The sequence below is a fragment of the Hyperolius riggenbachi genome, chromosome 3 (genome assembly GCF_040937935.1).
Source record: "Hyperolius riggenbachi isolate aHypRig1 chromosome 3, aHypRig1.pri, whole genome shotgun sequence".
Taxonomy (NCBI): Eukaryota; Metazoa; Chordata; class Amphibia; order Anura; family Hyperoliidae; genus Hyperolius; species Hyperolius riggenbachi.
The window spans coordinates 9,453,466-9,476,388 of NC_090648.1; the positions used below are offsets into that span (position 1 = coordinate 9,453,466).

General features: G+C 44.1%; 1 protein-coding gene across 2 annotated transcripts in view; it reads left to right on the plus strand.

The window, feature by feature from the left end:
* The first annotated feature begins 837 nt into the window (after positions 1-837).
* Positions 838-22,923, plus strand: part of LOC137560848 (ficolin-1-A-like) — a 75,562-nt gene continuing 53,476 nt past the window's right edge. Inside the window, exons 1-4 of one of the 2 annotated variants that reach the window (XM_068271992.1) lie at positions 838-868; positions 4,075-4,211; positions 10,433-10,510; positions 15,708-15,818. In XM_068271992.1, coding sequence (XP_068128093.1) covers positions 4,175-4,211; positions 10,433-10,510; positions 15,708-15,818 — 226 coding nt within the window. In that variant the 5' untranslated portion in view covers positions 838-868; positions 4,075-4,174. Of the gene's footprint in view, positions 869-4,064; positions 4,212-10,432; positions 10,511-15,707; positions 15,819-22,923 lie in introns of those variants that run through there. The other variant, XM_068271993.1, reaches the window with a different exon arrangement.

Genomic DNA, 22,923 nt, shown 5'->3' on the forward strand with positions numbered 1-22,923 from the left:
TCAACCCAGTAGTGTTGCCAGGAATGTAGCAGTACAAGTCATAGACTGTGTTCATACACCACAGGTTTATCCTAGCTGGTACCTAAGTCCGGAGTGGTTTGCTAAGGACTCTAAAAACTGGTAACCATATCCATGTCTATAATGCTATGGTTGATTAATGTCTTCTTATGTTGAAAATGTTAAATGTTATGTTCCGTGGTTAACAAAAGGAAATTTCTTGCACTCTTACTGCAGACACGCCAGATAAAATAGCGTAACATTATGAAAACTAGGTAGTAGAAAAAAAATGGACAGAACTAATAAGGTGTCCCCTAGTTTTATATCAATTCTTGTCTTCACAATAGCATACACGACCTTGTGTTAAAGGGGTTTCTTACTAGTGGACTATAGGCCACAATATTCCCCCCCGGCGTCATAGCGCTGTGGGCCGGGTGGGAGACTGTGACATAACTGGGAGTAGATGTCGCAGGAAGGACAGTTCCTAAAGTAATTTTATCGCTACTAAACCCTGGCTCCTAATGGTTGGAAGATGAGTAGGAGAATAGTGATTCTCATATTAAAGTCTGCGTATGTCGAGGACGACATTGAATTTTGTGGGGGAGAGTGTAAGATAAGTCAAAAATAGGCACCCCATAAAAATAAACTAATATCTATAGCATTGCCAGCCTCAGCAATCCAAGATAATGCCAGCTATATCAGGAAACAATTCAGTAAATCACCATTAGATGGCAGCAGAGTGTTAAGACCTTAGGACGAGCACTGCAAGGGAGGAACATAACACACCTATCTTTAGTTCCTGGGAGGACAGGATATACTGTCACAATCCTGTAACTCCAGACTGATAAAGACATGTGCTTGTTCATTACAGGTAAGAAAACACATATTAAGGGCTATAAACAGGGTAAAATGATTCAGATCCCATTCCTGTAATCAGCCAAGGCTGCTGGTGATGCAGTGGGTGTACATAGACCCCACACACTTGTGAGTGAAATATACTGATGGGTCACTTGGGGCTACTGTATAGTGGATGTGATTGCTATAGGGAACTGATGTGTCTGTATGAGCTATAATGCACTGTTTGCTTACTGTGATGCTGATTAAGTAATCATAGAGCAGCTGCACATGTTATATGGTTAATGTCTCTTATAGGAAAGTTATACTTGTTATGCAGAATGTATTGATGAATATAGATGTGTATTCATATGTAATAATAGGATATACTGTCACAATCCTGTAACTCCAGACTGATAAAGACATGTGCTTGTTCATTACAGAAAATGTTCAATAAACGCACTTCTGATTTCACCCAGCCCGCTCCCTTCGCACATTGGAATTATTAACCATACTTTCAGCATATGTGCAACAGTAACTTGCTTAGCACCTTCATATTGTTGTAGCAGTAGTGGGTGTGAATCAGTGATTTGACCACCAAATAACTCCTGCAAAGTGTCAAATGCAGCGGATGTGGTGCTTGTAGTAGCGCTGGTGGCTGCGGAAGATAAGGTGTTCTGTGTTAAATAGTCAACCACGTCCTGACAATTTTGGGAGGTGATGGGACGTGCCTTCTTCTGAGCACTGTACTTTGGACCAGGGCCGCACAAAATCACATCAACATGACCTCGCACACACCTGCCAGATGGCCTTCCTCTGGGTCTGCCACTACCTCTTCCGTGACCTGGTTTGTCCGTTTTGAACCCAACAGCTAGGTAGGTATATGCAGTAATGGGTATTACAATGTGCAGCTACCTATCACACGCAGTAGTAGTAGTCACTAGGGATGCTCATTCGGATTCCGCGGAAATGCAATTTCCGAAATTCCGATCGGAAATTGCATTTCCGCATCGGAATGTGGAAATCGGTAATGCAAGTGCGGTAGGCGGATTTCCGCCGGAAATCGCGGAAATTTCCGCCGGAAATCGCGGAAATTTCACCCGACTTTAACATCGATTTTCTCAAAAACTATAAGGTCTTTTTGAAAACTTTTTTTTGCATCTTGTTCAGAAGATTCTGTTTAATAAACCCTGAACCATGTTTCTAGGACTTACAGGGGCTTTGCTATTAACCGCTATAGTCGGCGGATTTTTACTGTAATGTAAAATGCAGAAAATCCGTAATGTAAAATGCAGAAAATTTGCATCTCCTATTTTCTGCATTTTACATTACAGTAAAAATCCGCCGACTTTAGCGGTTAATAGCAAAGCCCCCCTAAGTCCTAGCAACACCAAATTTTCAGGGTTTATTAAACAGAATCTTGTGAACAAGATGCAAAAAAAAAGTTTTTAAAAAGACCTTATAGTTTTTGAGAAAATCAATGTTAAATTCGGGCGGAATTTCCACGATTTCCGGCGGAAATTCCGCATTGGAATGCGGAAATCGGTAGCGGAAAGCGGAATCGGTAATTGGCAATGGCGGAATGCGGATTTACCACGGAATCCCTAGTCACTGAATATGATGGGCCTAGCTGGCAGTGACACTGCACACAGTATGAATTACAAAAGCTGTCACCGCTACACAAGTGCAGTAATATTGGGTATTACACAATGTGCAGCTGACTGACACAGGTAGTCAGTGTCACTAGTCACTGACTCACTGTCTGATTGTGCTGGGCCTGGGCTGGCACAAACACAGTATGAATTATCAAGGCTGTCTATAATGCAACACAAGTGTCAGTGACACACAGAATAAAAAAAAATCGCAAGAACAGGATTAGCTCTCAAAAGAGCTGTTGAGGGGTGCTATTACAGCAATAAGAATCAGCCAGGAGCAAGCTAACAAGCCAAGAGCCTAACTAATCTCTCCCTAGGAGAAACAGTCTGCAGCACCTCGCCCTACTCTCACTATAGCAGGCACACAGGTGATTTTAATGGCCGGCGCTCCCTGCCTTATATAAGGGGGGGGAGTGGCTCCAGGAGTGAGTGTAGCCTGATTGGCTACAATGTGCCTGCTGACTGTGATGTAGAGGGTCAAAGTTGATCCTAATGGAGAATTATGGGGCGAACCGAACTTCCGGGAAAGTTTGCCTTCGCTTGCGAAAGCGAACCACCCAAAGTTTGCCTGGAACCGTTCGCAAGCGAACCGTTCAGGCCATCTCTAGCTGTGACATAGTGTGCAGTTTATTGGGAGTTTTGACATTTTTCCAAGTGCAGGTCCAGTTTATATTCCCTTTCCCTCTGTAGGAACTGGTATATGGTTATCTTCTGTGACCACATAGTCCTCTTTGCTCTTGGCTGCGGTGTGCTTTATCTGAGCTCTTGTTGGGCCTGCTGATTTGGATTTGGGGGGAGCATAGTGCTGAGCACTTCTTTCAGGGCACACAGATTTCCCTGGCCTTCAAAGTGCATCATGGCTTTGTAGTGGGGTGAGTCAGGGCAGCCGTTCTGTAGGTGGGCCCTGTAGGACCGCACTCTCTTCTGTATCAGTGCATTGTGTATCATGGCTTTGTAGTGGGGTCAGTTAGGGTGCTGTTCTGTAGGTGGGCCCTGTAGGACATCACTCTCTTCTGTGTCTTTGTAGTGGGGTGAGTCAGGCAGCTGTTCTGTAGATGGGCCCAGTAGGGCAGCACTCTCTTCTGTATCAGTATGTTGTGTATCATGGCTTTGTAGTGGGGTGAGTCAGGGCTGCTGTTATGTAGGTGGGCCCCGTAGGACATCACTCTCTTCTGTATCAGTGCATTGTGCATCATGGCTTTGTAGTGGGGTGAGTCAGGCAGCTGTTCTGTAGATGGGCCCAGTAGGGCAGCTCTCTCTTCTGTATCAGTGCATTGTGCAGCATGGCTTTGTAGTGGGGTCAGTTAGGGTGCTGTTCTGTAGGTGGGCCCTGTAGGACATCACTCTCTTCTGTGTCTTTGTAGTGGGGTGAGTCAGGGCTGCTGTTCTGTAGATGGCCCCCGTAGGGCAGCACTCTCTTCTGTATCTCCCCTCTCTCTCGTCTTTCCCTCTCTCTCACTAGCTATCTCCCCCTTCCCCGATCTTTATCTCTTCTCTGTATAATACTGGCTGGGGCCCTTGTAAGATGTCATATGCAAGTTCCCATAATTGTGACACTTCCCCTTAGTTTTCAGGCTTTTACTTTCAGTTCCTTTTACTGATCCGTTTTCACACATGGTGGAGGAGAAGTAGCCCTGTGGAAGAAGCGCTGTGCTGGGCTCACCAGTTTGCCATCTTTCCAGGCAGAGATGATCGGGAGAAGCAAAGACCTTGAGATGGAGTCAGGTAATTCATAGAAGTCACCATTTGTTTATAATGATGGCTGAATGGAGTGACAGATCAGAGGACTTGGTAACCTGAGGTGCAGAGAAACGCAGGTGGAGCGGAGGAGGGAACTCACCTCTCCAGGCTCCACGGGTAAACTGCCTTCTTGTAAGCTTGCAAGGGCAGGGACCTCCTCCTTTTGGTTCTCAGTCTGCTGCAATTTATCATATGTACCTGTATTGGTGATATCGCAGAACACACATTATTATTATTTATTTATAAAGCGCTGACATATTCCATGGCGCTGTACAATGTAAGAAAGCAAACATGGGATACATAATGATACAGACACTGATATACATCAAATATGAACACTGATACACAATACAGAACTGCTGATTACAATAGCAAATTTAACATGATGACTAAAATGTATAAATGTCTAACAGAGTGCAAGCTATTAAATGAATAACATTCCAAGACACAAAAGGGTGAGAGCCCTGCCCTTGCGAGCTTACAGTCTAAAGGAATGGGGTGGAAACATGAGGTGGGGAAGTATACAGTGGGATGCAAAAGTTTGGGCAACCTTGTTAAATGTCATGATTTTCCTGTATAAACTGTTGGTTGTTATGATAAAAAATGTCAGATAAGTATATCATATAGGAGACACACACAGTGATATTTGAGAAGTGAAATGAAGTTTATTGGATTTACAGAAAGTGTGCAATAATTGTTTAAACAAAATTAGGCAGGTGCATACATTTGGGCACCACAAAAAATAAATGAAATCAATATTTAGTAGATTCTCCTTCTGCAGAAATTACAGCCTCTAAACGCTTCCTGTAGCTTCCAATGAGCGTATGGATTCTGGTTGAAGGTATTTTGGACCATTCCTCTTTACAAAACATCTCTAGTTCATTCAGGTTTGATGGCTTCCGAGCATGGACAGCTCTCTTTAACTCACACCACAGATTTTCAATTATATTCAGGTCTGGGGATTGAGATGGCCATTCCAGAATGCTGTACTTCCTCTGCATGAATGCCTTAGTGGATTTTGAGCAGTGTTTAGGGTCGTTGTCTTGTTGAAAGATCCAGTCCCGATGCAGCTTCAGACTTGTCACTGATTCCTGGACACTGGTCTCCAGAATCTGCTGATGCTGAGTGGAATCCATGTGTCCCTCAACTTTGACAAGATTCCCAGTTCCTGCACTGGCTACACAGCCCCACAACATGATGGAACCACCACCATATTTTACTGTAGGTAGCAGGTGTTTTTCTTGGAATGCTGTTTTCTTTTTCCTCCATGCATAATGCACCTTGTTAAGCCCAAATAACTCAATTTTAGTTTCATCAGTCCACAGCACCTTATTCCAAAATGAAGCAGTTTTTTTTTTTTCAAATGTGCTTTAGCATACCTCAAGCGGTTCTGTTTGTGTTGTGGGCAGAGAAAAGGCTTCCTATGCATCACTCTCGCATACAGCATCTTCTTTTGTAGAGTGTGCCGAATTGTTGAAGGATGCACAGTAACTCCATCTGCAGCAAGATGATGTTGTAGGTCTTTGGTGCTGGTCTGTGGGTTGACTCTGACTATTATCACCATTCGTCACTTCTGTTTATCCAAAATTTTTCTTGGTCTGCCACTTCGAGCCTTGACTTGATCTGAGCCTATGGTCTTCTATTTCCTCAATATGCTCCTAACTGTGGAAATAGACAGCTGAAATCTCTGAGACAGCTTTCTGTATCCTTCCCCTAAACCACGATGGTGAACAATCTTTGTCTTCAGGTCATTTGAGAGTTGTTTTAAGACCCCCATGTTGCTACTCTTCAGAGGAAATTAAAGGAGGAGGGAAACTTACAATTGACCCCTTAAATACTCTTTCTCATAATTGGATTCACCTGTGTATGTAGGTCAGTGGTCACTGAGCTAACCAAGCCAATTTGAGTTCCAATAATTTGTTCTAAAGGTTTTGGAATCAATTAAATGACAACAGTGCCCACATTTATGCACCTGCCTAATTTTATTTAAACAATTATTGCACACTTTCTGTAAATCCAGTAAACTTCATTTCACTTCTCAAATATGACTGTGTGTGTCTCCTATATGATATATTTACCTGACTTTTTTTATCGTAACAGCCAACAATTTATACAGGAAAATCATGACGATTAACAAGGTTTCCCACACTTTCGCATCCCACTGCATGTTATCCAGTCTGTGTGGGTTTCCTCTGGGCACTTCAATTTTCCCCCACGTCCCAAAAAACATACAGATAAGTTAATTTGCTTCCCCCTAATAATGGCCCTAGACTACAATGCATACACTACATGATACATGCATAGACATATGACTATGGCAGGATTAGATTGTAAGATCCTCTGAGGGACAACATTCTATAGCCCTTTATTTACTTATTTGTCACAATGTAATCAGAGGCAAAGAATCACTGCCTCATCCATCCTCCACCCCCTTACCTAGTGTGTCCCCCACTACCCATTAGATTGTAAGCTCGCAAGGGCAGGGTCATCCTCCTAATGTTTACTGTTTTTGTAACAATATTTGTGCTGCTTGGAACTCTGCTGTATATTTGTTAGTTGTATCTATGTTCCCCTTGTCGTCTTATTGTGCTTTGTAAAGCGCTGCGGAATATGTTGGCGCTATATAAATAAAAAATAATAATAATAATAATCCTCTGTACAGCACTATGCAAGATACTGGCACTATTATACATACTAAATAACAACAACAACAATAATAATAATAATAATAATAGCTACAGCTCTGTTTTTATGTCATGTGACTCGCCAGTGGCCAGGGCTGCCATCAGAAATTTTGGGGCCCCTCACACATCATCGGGTCTGTGCCCTCCTCCCCGGACCAACCCACTGGTTGCTGTGCCCGCACACTGGCCACCCCACCCCCGTGTCAGTGCACGAAGTGCGCTGCAGCAAAAAATGTGCATGACTCCGACACTGAAGAAAGCGGCATGCACAGCGTGATGCGTCAAAAAGTGGGCGTGACCATGGCATGTTGTGGGTGGAGCCAAATACTAGCAAAACACAGGTAGTCCCCAGTTAACAAATGAGATAGGGACTTGTAGGTCCGTTCTTATCCTTTATCCGTTCTCTTTTGTCCCCCTCTTTTCTTCCTGTGCCTCTTTTGTCCCCCTCTGTCTCACCTCAGTTTGTGCCTCCTTTGTGTCCCTCTGTGTGACCTCATGTTCCCGTCTCATGTCTTATCCCCCTGTGTTACCTCTTGTCCCCTTCTGTCTCAGCTCGTCCCCCTGCCCTAGCCAGGTATGGGTGCCTCTAGTATAGGTAGCCAGGCATAGGCGCCCCCAGTATTAAAAGCCAGGTATAGGTTCCCCCAGTATAAGTAGCCAGCTATAGGTGGTGCTCCAGTATTGGTATCCAGGTGTAGATGCCGCCAGTATAGGTAGCCTGGTATAGCTGGTGCCCAAGTATAGGCCAGCAAGATACAGGTGCCCCAGTATAGGTATTCAACTATAGGTGGTGCCCGGGTATAGGTAGCCTGGTATAGTTGCCCCAGTATAGGTAGCCTGGTATGTGTGGTGCACAAACCAGGTTAGCCAGGTACAGGTGCCCCCAGTATAGGTAGCAAGCTATAGGCACCCCAGTATAAGTAGCCAAGTATAGGTGGTGAACCAGTATAGGTAGCCAGGTATAGGTAGTGCCAGAGCTGGGACAAGGTCCTCCAGCACCCAAGGCTTAGACACCAAAGTGCGCCCCTCCATCCCTGCCACCCCAGCCGTCACACACTGATTGCTATTAGACTAAGAGGCGCCACAGGGCCCACAACCTCCCCAACACCTTACTATCTAGTTATCTGGCTTGCAGTCACTGCCATGTATCCCCTTTTCTTATTTCTTTGTGCTTCAAACACAATTAGGAATGACAGCTGAATGAATTGTGCGCCCCCTCCTACACTGCGCCCTGAGGCTGGAGCCTCTCCAGCCTATGCCTCGGCCCGGCCCTGGGTGTTGCCCCAGTATAGGTAGCTAAGTATAGGTGGTTCCAGCCCCAGTATAGGTAGCCAGGTATAGGTAGTGGCCCAGTATAGGTAGCCTGTAGCCAGATATAGGTGGCGCCCCAGTATAAAAAGTCAGTGCATTGTCAGTTGTCCCCCCCTGATGGCTGCCCTGCCGGTGGCATACGTGAAAAGATGGTGCTGGAATTATAGAGACTCAGATATGAGCAGACTTCATCATCAGGGTTGCTCAAATCCGATCCGGGAGATAGCCGGATAGTTGCAATCCGGATATCTCCCAGTAAAAGTGTGTGTGTGTGGGGGGGGGGGGGCTTACCTGTATGACGTCTTCTCAGGTATGTCCCTCGGCGCATCCCACGATGCGCTCCACGCTCATCACGTGTTTACAAACACTTCCTCCTTCAACCTGGAAGATTTAACGTGCAACATGTTGATATTAGAATCGTTAGGATCATCAAAACAGTTACATTTTTCTACCTATAGGGTGCTTTTTTTCCATTATGAGGGTTTTTGATGTACTTATCCCTGAACCCTTGACGTGTTCTTATACACACAGATGACACACATCACACCCCTATTACTTCTCACATTCCCTGCTCCATACTGTGCAGTCACATGACACACATCACACTCCTATTACTTCTGACATTCCCCACTCCATACAGTCACATGACACACATCACACTCCTATTACTTCTTACATTCCCCGCTCCATACTGTGCAGTCACATGACACATATCACATTCCCCGTTCCATACTGTGCAGTCACATGACACACATCACACCCCTATTACTTCTTACATTCCCCACTCCATACTGTGCAGTCACATGACACATATCACATTCCCCGTTCCATACTGTGCAGTCACATGACACACATCACACTCCTATTACTTATCACATCCCCCGCTCCATACTGTGCAGTCACATGACACACATCACACTCCTATTACTGCTCACATTCCCCGCTCCATACTGTGCAGTCACATGACACACATCACACTCCTATTACTTCTGACATTCCCCACTCCATACAGTCACATGACACACATCACAGTCCTATTACTTCTTACATTCCCCGCTCCATACTGTACAGTCACATGACACACATCACACTCCTATTACTGCTCACATTCCCCGCTCCATACTGTGCAGTCACATGACACACATCACACTCCTATTACTTCTGACATTCCCCACTCCATACAGTCACATGACACACATCACAGTCCTATTACTTCTTACATTCCCCGCTCCATACTGTGCAGTCACATGACACACATCACACCCCTATTACTTCTTACATTCCCCACTCCATACTGTGCAGTCACATGACACATATCACACTCCCCGCTCCATACTGTGCAGTCACATGACACACATCACACTCCCCGCTCCATACTGTGCAGTCACATGACACACATCACACTCCTATTACTGCTCACATTCCCCGCTCCATACTGTGCAGTCACATGACACACATCACACTCCTATTACTTCCCACATTCCTCGCACCATACTGTGCAGTCACATGACACACATCACACTCCTATTACTTCCCACATTCCTCGCACCATACTGTGCAGTCACATGACATACATCACATCTCTATTACTCCTCACGTTACCTGCTCCATACTGTGCAGTCACATGACACACATCACACTCCCCGCTCCATACTGTGCAGTCACATGACACACATCACACTCCTATTACTGCTCACATTCCCCGCTCCATACTGTGCAGTCACATGACACACATCACACTCCTATTACTTCCCACATTCCTCGCACCATACTGTGCAGTCACATGACACACATCACACTCCTATTACTTCCCACATTCCTCGCACCATACTGTGCAGTCACATGACATACATCACATCTCTATTACTCCTCACGTTACCTGCTCCATACTGTGCAGTCACATGACACACATCACACTCCCCGCTCCATACTGTGCAGTCACATGACACACATCACACTCCCCGCTCCATACTGTGCAGTCACATGACACACATCACACTCCCCGCTCCATACTGTGCAGTCACATGACACACATCACACTCCCCGCTCCATACTGTGCAGTCACATGACACACATCACACTCCCCGCTCCAAACTGTGCAGTCACATGACACACAGCACACCCCTATTACTTCTCACATTTCCATGTCTGGTCTGTCCCATTTTTTATTTTTATATGCATAGATGGATTTGGTTCTGTTTTTGTCTTCAGGGAGACCTCAGGATAATATCTACGCCAACATGAGTGATGTCTGCTTACAGAAGAGGAGAAGTGTACCTGAAACCAAAGGTGAGACATTGTTATTATTATCTTCTAGTCGCGCGGCACCAACATATTATGAGTGCCTCAGTACAATATATAGGGGATGACAAACCTGCATATATAATGAGCAGAAGCCATGACACAGATAGATGAGGAGACCCGCCCAGTCAGATTACATTCCAGTCGATAAGGAGTACAAATGTGAGAAACCTTCTGTTTCATCAAAGACTATTTGCAATGCTAGTTAGGGATGGTCAAATTAGGGATGGATAATAACATGCAAATAATTGTGAGTTGATGCGGCATTATGAAAATGTTGTGTGCAAATATTTGCAGCTTGAACATGAGCCAATCAAATCCTGCTGAGGTAAAATTTGACTGGTCCATTTTTGAGCTGCCTAAATTTACATACAACATTTGCATAGTCAAGCATCAACTCAAAGTTATTTGCATAGCATTGACCATCCCTAATACTAGTTTATAAAGTTTTCCTCCTTCCACCAACTGTTAGCGCTATCAGGCTTAATTCCACTTAATTGTAATCGCTATCAGGCTTCTTTTACACTGCAAACTGCAATTCCAATTTCTGATTTGCGATTTTCACTTGTTGCTAGCAACACATGAAGAGATGCCAGCTTATCGAATAACTGTTTCCCAGACGAACACATGTATGGAGAGATAAAACAGAAAATGCAACAGTGTAGCTCCATTTAGAATAGCAACTGTCACCTCTCCCATCCTCCAGTGCCTGGACACACCCCCAAAAAGTTTGCACTTGCCGCGGTGTCCTCCTAAATATCCAGAGATGAGAATGGAAAATAATCCAATAGAATCACTAGAAAAAGAATCCCCATATGAATCACTAGTACTAAGGAAAAACTCTCTCCCTCATTTTATTGTTTACTAGCTGAAGACACAGCATTGCTTGGGGTATGTACTTGGTTCTTTTTGTATCCACCCACTCTTTCTTAGCTTAACACAGACACTTAAAGGGAAGCAGAGACGAAATAAAGAAAATATTTTATACATACCTGGGGCTTCCTCCAGCCCCATGTGCACAGTTCGCTCCCACGCCGCCGTCCTCCGCTGCCTACGAGAACTGATTCCTGTCACTGACGTCATCGGAGTCAGGCTACGCAGGAGAAGTGCGGCCTCTACATATCTCTCCAGCGGCTGCTGCAGAGATGCACAAAGAGCGCACTACTCTTACGCTAGACTGGCTCCGACTGACGGAGGAACGGGGAGCCGGTTCTCGTAGTTGCAGGCAGCGGAGGACGGCGGCATGGGAGCAAACCATGCATATGGGGCTGGAGGAAGCCCCAGGTATGTATAAAATCTTTTCTTTAATTCATCTCTGGTTCCCTGGTTCTCTTTAATGACCAAGTTTGACAGCTTTGGGGTCCTTGGAATCAATAATGTGAGAATAGAAACAGTTTACATTTTACCATTGAAATCAAATCTGATAGGCTGTTTGTGTCTCTGCGCCCTTTTCAGAATTTGAACCCCAGTCACCCAATGATCGAGTGTAGCAGGTTTGAGGACCTTCCCATTAAAAGTTTAGGAATTGCAGTAATTTAAGTATTCCCCTTGAAAATCAATAGGTGAATTTTGATTGGCTGTTGTAGGCTCCACCCACTTTCCTGAATCTTAATCTCAATCACCCAGTGACCAAGTGTGCCAAGTTTGAGAATCCTGTGATTAATAGTCTAAGAATGGCTGCAGTTTTCATATTCCCATTTCAAAATGTGGTTGTTGCTGGCTCCGCCCACTTTTTGTAACCTTGACACACAGTCACTTAATGACAAAGTTTGAGAGCTTTGAAGTCTTTGGCATCAATAATGTGAGAATAGATGCAATTTAAATTTTCCAATTGAAATCAATGAAATAAATTCAATTGGCTCTTTTTGGCTCCGTCTCCTTTTCTGAATTTGAACCCCAGTCACCCAGTGACTGATTGTAGCTGGTTTGAGGCCTCTTCCATAAACAGTGTAAAAATTGCAGCAATTTAAATATTTCCCTTGAAAATCAAAAGGTACATTTTATTGGCTGTTGTAAGCTCCACCCACTTTCCTGAACATTAATCCCAGTCACCCAGTGGTCAACTGTGCCAAGTTTGAGATCCCTTCCATTAACTGTGTAAGAGTGGCTGCAGTTTACATTTTCCCATTGAAGAGGAATTATTGAAATGTGATTGGCTGCTGTATGCTCCGACCACATTCTCTGAATTTTTCACCTAGTGACCAACTGTGCTAAGTTTGGGGACTCTAGCTTTATTACTGTGAGAATGGCAGCCTTTTACATTTTTTGTGAAGGGGTGAAATCTGATTGGCTGTTTGTGGTGTAAAAGAGCCCTCAAGCATACAGTAGTACCCAATAAGAAATGATGACTTCCTGCTAGGGCTAGGCACCAGGAATGATGATTTATGATAGAGGAATTGGTTAGGGCTAGGCATCAGGAATGATGATTTATGATGGGGGAATTGGTTAGGGCTAGGCATCAGGAATGATGATTTATGATGGGGGAATTGGTTAGGGCTAGGCATCAGGAATGATGATTTATGATGGGGGAATTGGTTAGGGCTAGGCATCAGGAATGATAATTTATGATAGGTGAATTGGTTAGGGCTAGGCATCAGGAATGATGATTTATGATAGGGGAATTGGTTAGGGCTAGGCATCAGGAATGATAATTTATGATAGGTGAATTGGTTAGGGCTAGGCATCAGGAATGATAATTTATGATAGGTGAATTGGTTAGGGCTAGGCATCAGGAATGATGATTTATGATGGAGGAATTGGTTAGGGCTAGGCACCAGGAATGATAATTTATGATAAAGGAACTGATTAGGGTAGGCAATTGGATGAGGACAAGCATGGAAAGACTCATCATCATTCACACATACAATGCACTGTGGCATTCATGTAACGATCCGCTCAGCTGCCTGCGCAGGCAGGCAGCCTTTTGATCATTATTCAGGTCTGCATGCTGCAGGACTCTGGAAAGAAGACCTTCTGTCAGTTTTGCAGCTTGTGCTTGCTGAGGAATTTGCATACGTTGTCATGCAAATTGCCTGGCCACATTCATTGGAGGCGTGTACTATAAGTACTATGTGTGTCCCACAATGCTTCGCTGCTCATAGAGGTTTGTTCCTGCTGGACTCACCTGGAGTGTCAGCCACTGCTATCTTAGTATAGTTAATTCTTGGGGAGTGCTCCTTGCATTCCTAGTTAGTGCAGTCAGTTTGTGTATAATTTGTACTGCCTATTCTGTCCTGTCTTGTCTGTCGCGATTGCGCTGTCACCAGCGGCGGTTGATAGCGAATCGCTCTGTCTTGTTTGGATCGCACTAGCCTCTAGCGGTAGCGGCTGTGGATCCTTCTGATCTAGTTCCTGGAGTGTAAGCTGGAGCAGCGGTTGCTACCAGCTACCTCATCTGATCTGTCTTGTTTAGATCGCACTAGCCGCTAGCGTTAGCGGCTGTGGATCTTTCTGATCTGTGTTCCTGCTTGGATCACACTTGCTCTGGCGGAAGAGCGGTGGATCCTTTCTGCCTAGTTCCTGTTTCTCGTTTGTCTGTCTTGTCTGATACGGGCGCTTGCTGTAGGCTCGATGAGGTAACCGTTAAGCAAGCGTTCACGTTCTTTGTTTCGTGTTTGTCTGTTGATGGTTAGTTAGGCGTGCTTGTCTCTATTGTGCTTATCACGTGGAGACCGCGCATAACCGCGTGCACTGTTGCGAATGAGTGCGGTGTTCGCGGTTAGCTAGCGTTTATTATTTTCCGTATCTTCTCATTGTATGCTTTCCTGTGCCTTTGCTATCCTCGTATTCTGTTCTGATCTGCCTTGTGTCACTTCTGGCAATCGCCGTTCTTGGCGGTTGCGTTTCTGTTTCGCACCTGCTGTTGTGTGTGCGCGGTCGCGGGGTGGCGACTAGATTGGCGCACACACATACAACCTGTCCCTTTGCTCGTTCTCATTCGCAATCGCTTCTCTTGCGATTGCGTTCTTCGCTTCGTGCAATTTCTGTCTTGCATTTGTGGAGGTGCAGGGGATTGGTTCCTCTGCGCTCCCCAGCGCCCTCTGCCGACAGGAATTTCCCTCTACTGGTGCTTGCACCAAAAGCTGGGTTCTAGCATCTTGACACGCTTGTGGAGGACCTCCGCAGTGTCAGCGCACATCTTTGTGCGCTGAACACGGAGATATCCCACAATCGTTACAATTCACTTCTGCATTTAGACCCATTGAGCTATATTCCTGTTTGCCTGATGAAGCAGGACCACACCTGCGAAACGCGTTGCACTAAGTTGAGTTGAATAAAATGTTTGTATTGATATACTGTGACTCAATTGAGTTCTATATTTTCGAGGGACGGTTTTTAAACGTTTTTATTCTACTCTGGCACCTCTGTACACCAAGCCTTGCTGAAATCCTGAATTGCAGTAGAGAGTTGGTGTGAACCAAACCAAGCAGTATGTAGAAACACTTCCCAAACAATATAAATTTCCTCAAGGACAGCAAGGTTTAGGTTCAGCAGCAAGTTGCAAAGGTATCAGAGTCCAGGAACTTTGATAATGAGAGAGCCATACAAGACAGCAATGTCAATCTGTTGGACAAAGTCCACCTTAACAAACAGCAGAATCAGCAAAACATGCAGAGATCATCTCATCAAAGTATGCAGGTGGATATTAGTGCATAGCTAGCAAAGTTACGTCCACGTCAGGCGACGGGGCGGGCAGAGACAATGGGCGTGCAACAAACAGATGCGCACCCGGGGCGTCCACCAGGCCCCACCCCATGCCCGGAGGCCAGGGGGGGAGGCGGGAGAGACAGACAACGCCAGCGGCGAGTACACAGGAGGAGGGAACAAAGCACGGCACAAGTACGGTATATTACACATGTGCTACATAGTCACTGTAAACTTCTATACAACTAAAATGCTACATTTCAAATCAAAGCAAATTTACTGAAAAATGGAAAGATAACAGTTGTGAAATGTAAGCAGCCTCAATGATCATTAGTGTGAGATACTTAGTGTTGCCCTGGAACATAGCGGTGGCACACTGCGCTACAGTGCGTTACACTCCTTTCAAAAATGTATAAATATCAATATCAAGTAGGGCTGTCCAAAGGATTGATCAACGCAGCAGCCAGAATTACCCCACCCACATGCCAAGCTATAATACCCCCAATGTATTCACAATATCTTCTGTTTATAATTGTTCCAGCGATTCCGCCTACGAAGACCAAACACAGCCGAGTCCTTCTAATCCTGGTGATCGTCCTGATCTTCATGTTCCTTATCCTGACCATCTTCACTGTGCTCCTATTTATGCATTGTGAGTAGCAACCAACCTATACTCTTCTATGTGTTATGGGGCTGGCCCAAGGTAATGTGGTGCTCATACATCTGGCCTGTAGATGGCACTGTTCTGTTGTAATGGTCTATAACATTATCTAGACTGTAGTGGGCTGCTGGTTCCTGTTTTGCTCAAGCTAGAAACAGAACAGTGAAGATATTGCTTATGTAGCGAATTGGTGAATTATGTACATATAGGTAGGAGTACTGAACACAACAGTAAGGTTGTCTGCTTTTGTGTGTTAGAAGGGTGGAGTGGAAGCACCCAAAATATATGGGTGTTAAAACTTCAAAACATATTCCCTCCTTACGGTAATTCCTAAAGATGGAAAGGAACCCCAACTACCTCAAAGCTACAGACCAATATCCTTGCTAAATTCTGACCTAAAGATAATAACTAAAGCCATTGCCAACCATTTAAACCCAATACTCACAACTTTAATAAACAACGACCAGGTATGCTTCATCCTGGGGCGCCAGGCTGGAGACAACATCAGGAAAGCAATAGACCTCATTTCAATAATGAATAGAGAGGGAAAACCTTCACTTCTCTTGAGTCTAGACGCGGAAAAAGCTTTTGACAGGCTCCCCTGGCCTTTTCTCTTCAGAGTGCTCCAGCATCAAGGCTTCGCTGGCCCCTTTATCACTCTTTTAAAATTCATACATTCCTCCCCTACTTCCACAGTTAAACTCCCCTATGTCTCCCCCCTTCCATTCAACATAAAAAACGGTACCAGACAGGGCTGTCCCCTCTCCCCCCCTGCTATTTGCCATCAGCATTGAACCCCTGGCTTGCACCATTAGACTTAATAAAGACATTTTAGGGATAAAGCACGGTGGTCACGAACACAAAATCTCACTATTTGCCGACGACATCCTACTTTCCCTCACCAACCCCACGACCTCTTTCCCTGCTCTCCATTCCACAATATCCTCTTATGAAAAAATATCTGGGTTCAAACTGAACAAAGACAAAACAGAAGCTCTACCAATTAAAATCCCCTTAGGAACTTTACTCACTCTAAAATCCCATAACCCTTACAATTGGAGAACCCAAACCTTAAAATACCTAGGGATTAACTTAACCACCTCTTACTCCTCTATATATAAACACAATTTCCCATCCCTCATCCAGAAAATCCTCCAAGATTTACATAATTAGACAGCCTACAAAATCTCATGGATAGGGAGAATATATTCATTAAAAATGAATATTTTACCACGTATCCTTTACCTATTTGAGACCCTTGTAGTCCAAGTCCCTTCAGTTCAACTGTCTAGGCTACAATCTGCCTTCTTAAAGTTCGTATGGAACCATAAACGCCCAAGAGTCTCTAAAAAGGTTCTCCTCTCCTCCAGAGAACAAGGAGGCCTGGGCCTTCCTCATCTAAAACACTACTATCAGGCAGCACACCTACGACAGCTAACTGAATGGTCTGACTATAGAGTCTTCTCCAAATGGGCAATAATAGAGGCCATGGAAGTCTCTCCACTATCTTTGGCCTCTTTCATATGGGTTGATAAACTTCCTAAACTACCCCATAAAGATATAATCCCAACCATTTCCTTTACCCTCAAAATCTGGAAAGCTACTGCGCAAAATGCAGGCCTAAAATCTTATCCGTCTCCCCTATTTCCCATATTGGGAAATCCTATGTTTCCCCCGGGTACTGCCCCTGCTTTTATTGCTAAATGGTACCAACCGGGTTTCTTTAATCTTAAGAATTGGACAGATCCTGCCTCCAATAAACTACTCACTCCGTCTTCAATACAAGAAAAAAAAAAACCTCTCCTCCCTAACATCTTTTGAGTTGAACCAAAACTATCACTTCCTGCAGAATCTCACCAAGGGATTTACCTCTATTTCTTCTTACACGACTTTTGAAAGGCTCTGTATGCACAGAGGAAATCAAAAAGGCTTAATCTCCCAAATATACTCTCTACTGCAATCAAAATCAGGTTCTCTAGAGGCCTCTCATCCCTATATGGAAAAATAGGAAAATGCTCTCTCAACTACGATAGACAAGACAGACTGGGAAGATATTTGGGAGAATGCTAAACACTCCTCCATTTGTACTCACATCAAAGAGAACATATACAAAATACTGTTTAGATGGTACTTGACTCCTGAAGTCCTTTCCAAAATCTACCCTCACACTCCCGATACCTGTTGGAGAGGTTGTCCTCTTAAAGGCTCCTTAGAGCATATCTTCTGGTCCTGCCCAGTAATTGTCCCACTCTGGGAAGAAGTTCAGCAGCGGATTCTGTCAACTCTAGATATCTTAATTCCATTAGATCCAATTACTATGCTATTAGGAAAACCCACCCCTGGTGTGAATAAATTTTCCAATCGACTGATCAACCACATACTAACCGCAACTAGGCTCTCGATTGCCTCTGCCTGGAAGAACATAGCTCCTCCCAACATTTCGGAAGTTAAAATTAAAATCAACTGGATTAAATCCATGGAGCAAATGACTGCAACACTCAGAGATACTGAGGAACTCTATCACAAATAAAAAACAAGGAACACCAAGAGCCCCAATAGTGTAATATGTACTGGTAAATGGGTACTAGATAGAGTAAATATTAATACTCACAAACCAGGGTTACCATTAAGCAACCACTGCAAAGGCAGGTGGGGAGATTTTCCTGACCCCACTCAGGAATAAGAAGTCGCTCTCTGTAGATGAGAAAAAGGGGGTTCAACCCTCCACCCAGGGTGGACTCAATATTATGCAGGAGAACAGGGGCGCCAAAAGGATAAAAGGAAGCTAAATGAGCTTAAAAACTAAATTCTTGGTAAATAGAGGAGGTAGTGGTGGACTTACCTCCTCCAAGTAGACACACAACGACTGTAGTAAACACAGTCAATATATTTTATTTATGAACTCCAAATATGCAACGCGTTTCGCAGGTTTGATCCCGCTTCATCAGGCAATAACAACGGAGCAATAGCTGTAAACAGAGATAATTGGCTCATAACCCATGTGTAGTCATACAGTCATTAAATTGTATACAAATAAAATATATATAAAAATTATAAATAAATATCAAACATCAGAGGTGAAATAGATATTAAAAAGTGGGGGTGATTGGGATAAAAACTGTGGAAAAGGTAATTGTGAGCAGTGATGAGCAAAACTGTTAATATTCGTTTCACATAAAATCTTGCAATAATAATGTTTAATTCAAAAAACAATTTTGGTGGTGGTGAGGGGGGGGGGGGGATAAATAAATAAATAAATTCCCGTTAACTTGCGCGGTTTTTGCGTACATTGCACATATCCACGAAAAAAAACACCGATCTTTTGGGCTAAAATAAAAATTGTTTTGGAGGCTTTGCGCTAAAATATAGTTCGATATGTTTTCACAAAAATATTGAGCTAAAAGCAAAGAATGTAAAAATCAAAGATAAACCTCGAATCAAAAACCGAATTCTCAATGCAAAAATTCACAAGCAATGGAAAAAATGAAGGTTTCATAAGGAAAGACAGCTGGGACTTACCATATGTGGTCAGTAGAAGAGCCAGGCACCTCTGTGAGGGCTCACTTCCAGGAGTGCTCATTTATACTAGTTTGGGGGTTGATTGACCAATCACAGTGCTTGGTAAATGTGCTGAGTCATTCTGCACATGTGCAGATGCAACTAGCAGTTGCCCTATTCCAAAATCTTGCCCTATTCCAAAATGGCACCAGCAACTGCTAGTTGCATCTGCACATGTGCACTGTTAATGGCACAAGCCTCAAACCTGGTATAGTTGATCATTGGGTGACTGGGGTTCAATTTCAGAAAGGGGGTGGAGCCACAAATAGCCAATCAGATTTGTTTCATTCCAATGCAAATTATTGTTGCCAAACACCACAAAGCTCACAAACTTGGTAATTGAGTAATTGATTAATTCTGTGTTAGGGTTAGGAAAGTGGGCACAGCCAACACCAGCCAAATACATAAGCGGGCAAAGCCGGGTCATAAGTGGGCGGAGACAAATACAAATTTTACTGGGAAAATGTAAACAGCAGCCATTCTTACACTGTTAATGGTAGGGTTCTCAAACTTTGCACAGTTAGTTACTGGGTGACTGGGGTTAATATTCAGAAAAGTGGGTGGAGCCTACAAAAAACAATTTACAAATTACCTATTGATTTTTCAGGGGAATATTTAATTGCTGCCATTCTTGCACTGTTAATGGCACAAGCCTCAAACCTGGTACAGTTGATCATTGCGTGACTGGTGTTTAAATTTATATAAGGGGGTGGAGCTCCAAACAGCCAATCTGATTTGTTTCATTTTAATGCAGGTTATTGATGCCAAAGACCGCAAAGCTCACAAACTTGGTCATTGAGTAATTGTGTGTTAGGGTTAGGAAAAGTGGGCGCAGCCAACACCAGCCAAATACATAATCGGGCAATGCTGGGTCATCAGTAGGCGGAGACAAATACAAATTTCACTGAGAAAATGTAAACTGCAGCAATTCTTACACTATTAATGGTAGGGTTCTCAAACTTTGCACAGTTGGTCACTGGGTGACTGAGAGTAATATTCAGAAAAGTGGGTGGAGCCTACAAAAGCCAATCAAAATCCACTTATTAATCTTTAAGGGGAATATTTAATTGATGCCATTCTTGCACTGTTAATGGCACAAGCCTCTTGCACTGTTAATCACCTGTACCTGGTACAGTTGGCCCCAGTAATACAAGTACGAGGCTGTCATAAGAAAGGAGCACACAATCATGTAGAATACACTAGGGAAGGGAGAGGGTACAAGATACATGATCATGTGATTTGGGCTGGTTAGGTAGGTCCAGTAATACAAATACAGGCTGTCATAGGAAAGGAGAACACGATTATGTAGAATACACTAGGGAAGGGAGAGGGTACAAGATACATGATCATGTGATTTAGGCTGGTTAGGTAGGCCCAGTAATACCAGTACGAGGCTGTCATAGGAAAGGAGCACACGGTCATGTAGAATACACTAGGGAAGGGAGAGGGTGCAAGATACATGATCATGTGATTTGGGCTGGTTAGGTAGGCCCAGTAATACAAGTACGAGGCTGTTATAGGAAAGGAGAACACGATCATGTAGAATACACTAGGGAAGGGAGTGGGTACAAGATACATGATCATGTGATTTAGGCTGGTTAGGTAGGCCCAGTAATACCAGTACGAGGCTGTCATAGGACAGGAGCACCCACACATTCCCTGGGAGAGTGATGTTATCAGGTCAGAGATAAATAAACCTCGACCCCGCTGCAGCTCGGCTGTTCCCTCTTCTTCTTTATGGCTGCACTTCTCTCTATGTACGTGCATGGCTGCACTGTGCCGGTGTTAGTAGAGCTGTGTAGCGAAATGCAGCTGCTTGTGCATGGAGGAAAAAGACAAGTAGAAGTGACTTCCTGCTACTGTGCAGGCGTGAACCCTACTGAAGTGGGTGGAGAAAAATACAAATTTCATTGTGCAAATGTAAACTGCAGCCATTCTTGCACTGTTAATGGCAGGGTTCTCAAACTTTGCAGTTGGTCACTGGGTGACTGGGATTAATATTCAGAAAAGTGGGTGGAGCCTATAAAAGCCAATCAAAATCCACCTATTGATTTTTAAGGGGAATATTTAATTGCTGCCATTCTTGCACTGTTAATCACCTGTACCTGGTACACGTGGCCATTGGGTGATTGGGGTTCAAATTCAGAAAAGGGGTGGAGCCACAGCCAATCAGATTTATTTTATTTCAATGCAAATAATTGATGCCAAAGACCTCAAAGCTCACAAACTTGGTCATTAAGTAATTTTGTGTTTGAGTTAGAAAAAGTGGGTGGAGCTAGCACCAGCCAAATACATACCTGGGCAATGCCGAGTCTTCAGTGGGCGGAGACAAACACAAATTTCACTGGGAAAATGTAAGCTGCAGCCATTCTTACACTATTAATTGTGGGGTTCTAAAACTTTGCACAGTTGGTCACTGGGTGACTGGGATTAATATTCAGAAAAGTGGGTGGAGCCTACAAAAACCAATCGCAATTCACCTATTGATTTTCAAGGCAAATATTTAATTGCTGCCATTTTTGCACTGTTAATGTCACAAGCCTCAAACCTGGTACAGTTGATCATTGGGTGACTGGGGTTAAATATTTAGAAAAGGGGTGGGTCTACAAACAGCGAATCAGATGTGTTTCATTTCAATGAAAATTATTCATGCCAAAGACCACAAATCTCACAAACTTGGTCATTGACTGTTGACAATTGTGTGTTAGGGTTAGAAAAAGTGGCCACAGCCAACAGCAGCCAAATGCATACCCGGGAAACTTCAGGACATCAGTGGGTGGAGAAAAATAAAAATTTAACTGCGAGCAGCTGACCACAATGAATTAAAATAGTACATGGCAAGGAAATGAACAGCGCTCAGCGCACCTCTGATTGGAGGCCATTCGGAGGCGGCCTGGTGATGCGCTGATCCACCTTTTGCGCAAATTTACTTGATTAGCCACACCCAGGCTATGCATATACATAGGTTAGGATTTAGTTAGTGTTAGGTCCCCTCCCATGGAGGATTGACTTCTTCGCAGTGGGAGGGACGAGTACTTAATAGGTTGCATGCAAGCTGTTACAGGAAACTAACATCCTCCTCCAGTGGTAGACAGGTCATGTGTATGCTCGGTGTGTATTCGACCCCACAAGTGGGGCTTGCACTCTTTTGCAGGTAGGCACTAGTCTGTTTGTAATTAGCGCTGCTCATTTCCTTGCTATGTACTATTTTAATTCATTTTTGGTCAGCTGCTCCCACTTAACAGCCATGCTTTTGGTGTATATGCAGAGCTTCTGTTTGGGTTCAAGGTGCGTTTGTAGTTTCTGGGGGGGCTCGGCGCACCTCTGATTCGAGGCCATTCGGAGGCGGCCTGGTGATGCGCTGATCCACCTTTTGCGCAATTTTAGACAAATTACATCATTCCCCACCATCCATGTGGACCTGGAGGGGGAATAGTAATTAATGCCGCCAGGACTTGTGCAGGAGCAGGGTGAGCCGTATAGCAGATGTATCCTGCTCCCAAGTCTGCGGCGATTACATAGATATGCCAGGAGAGCA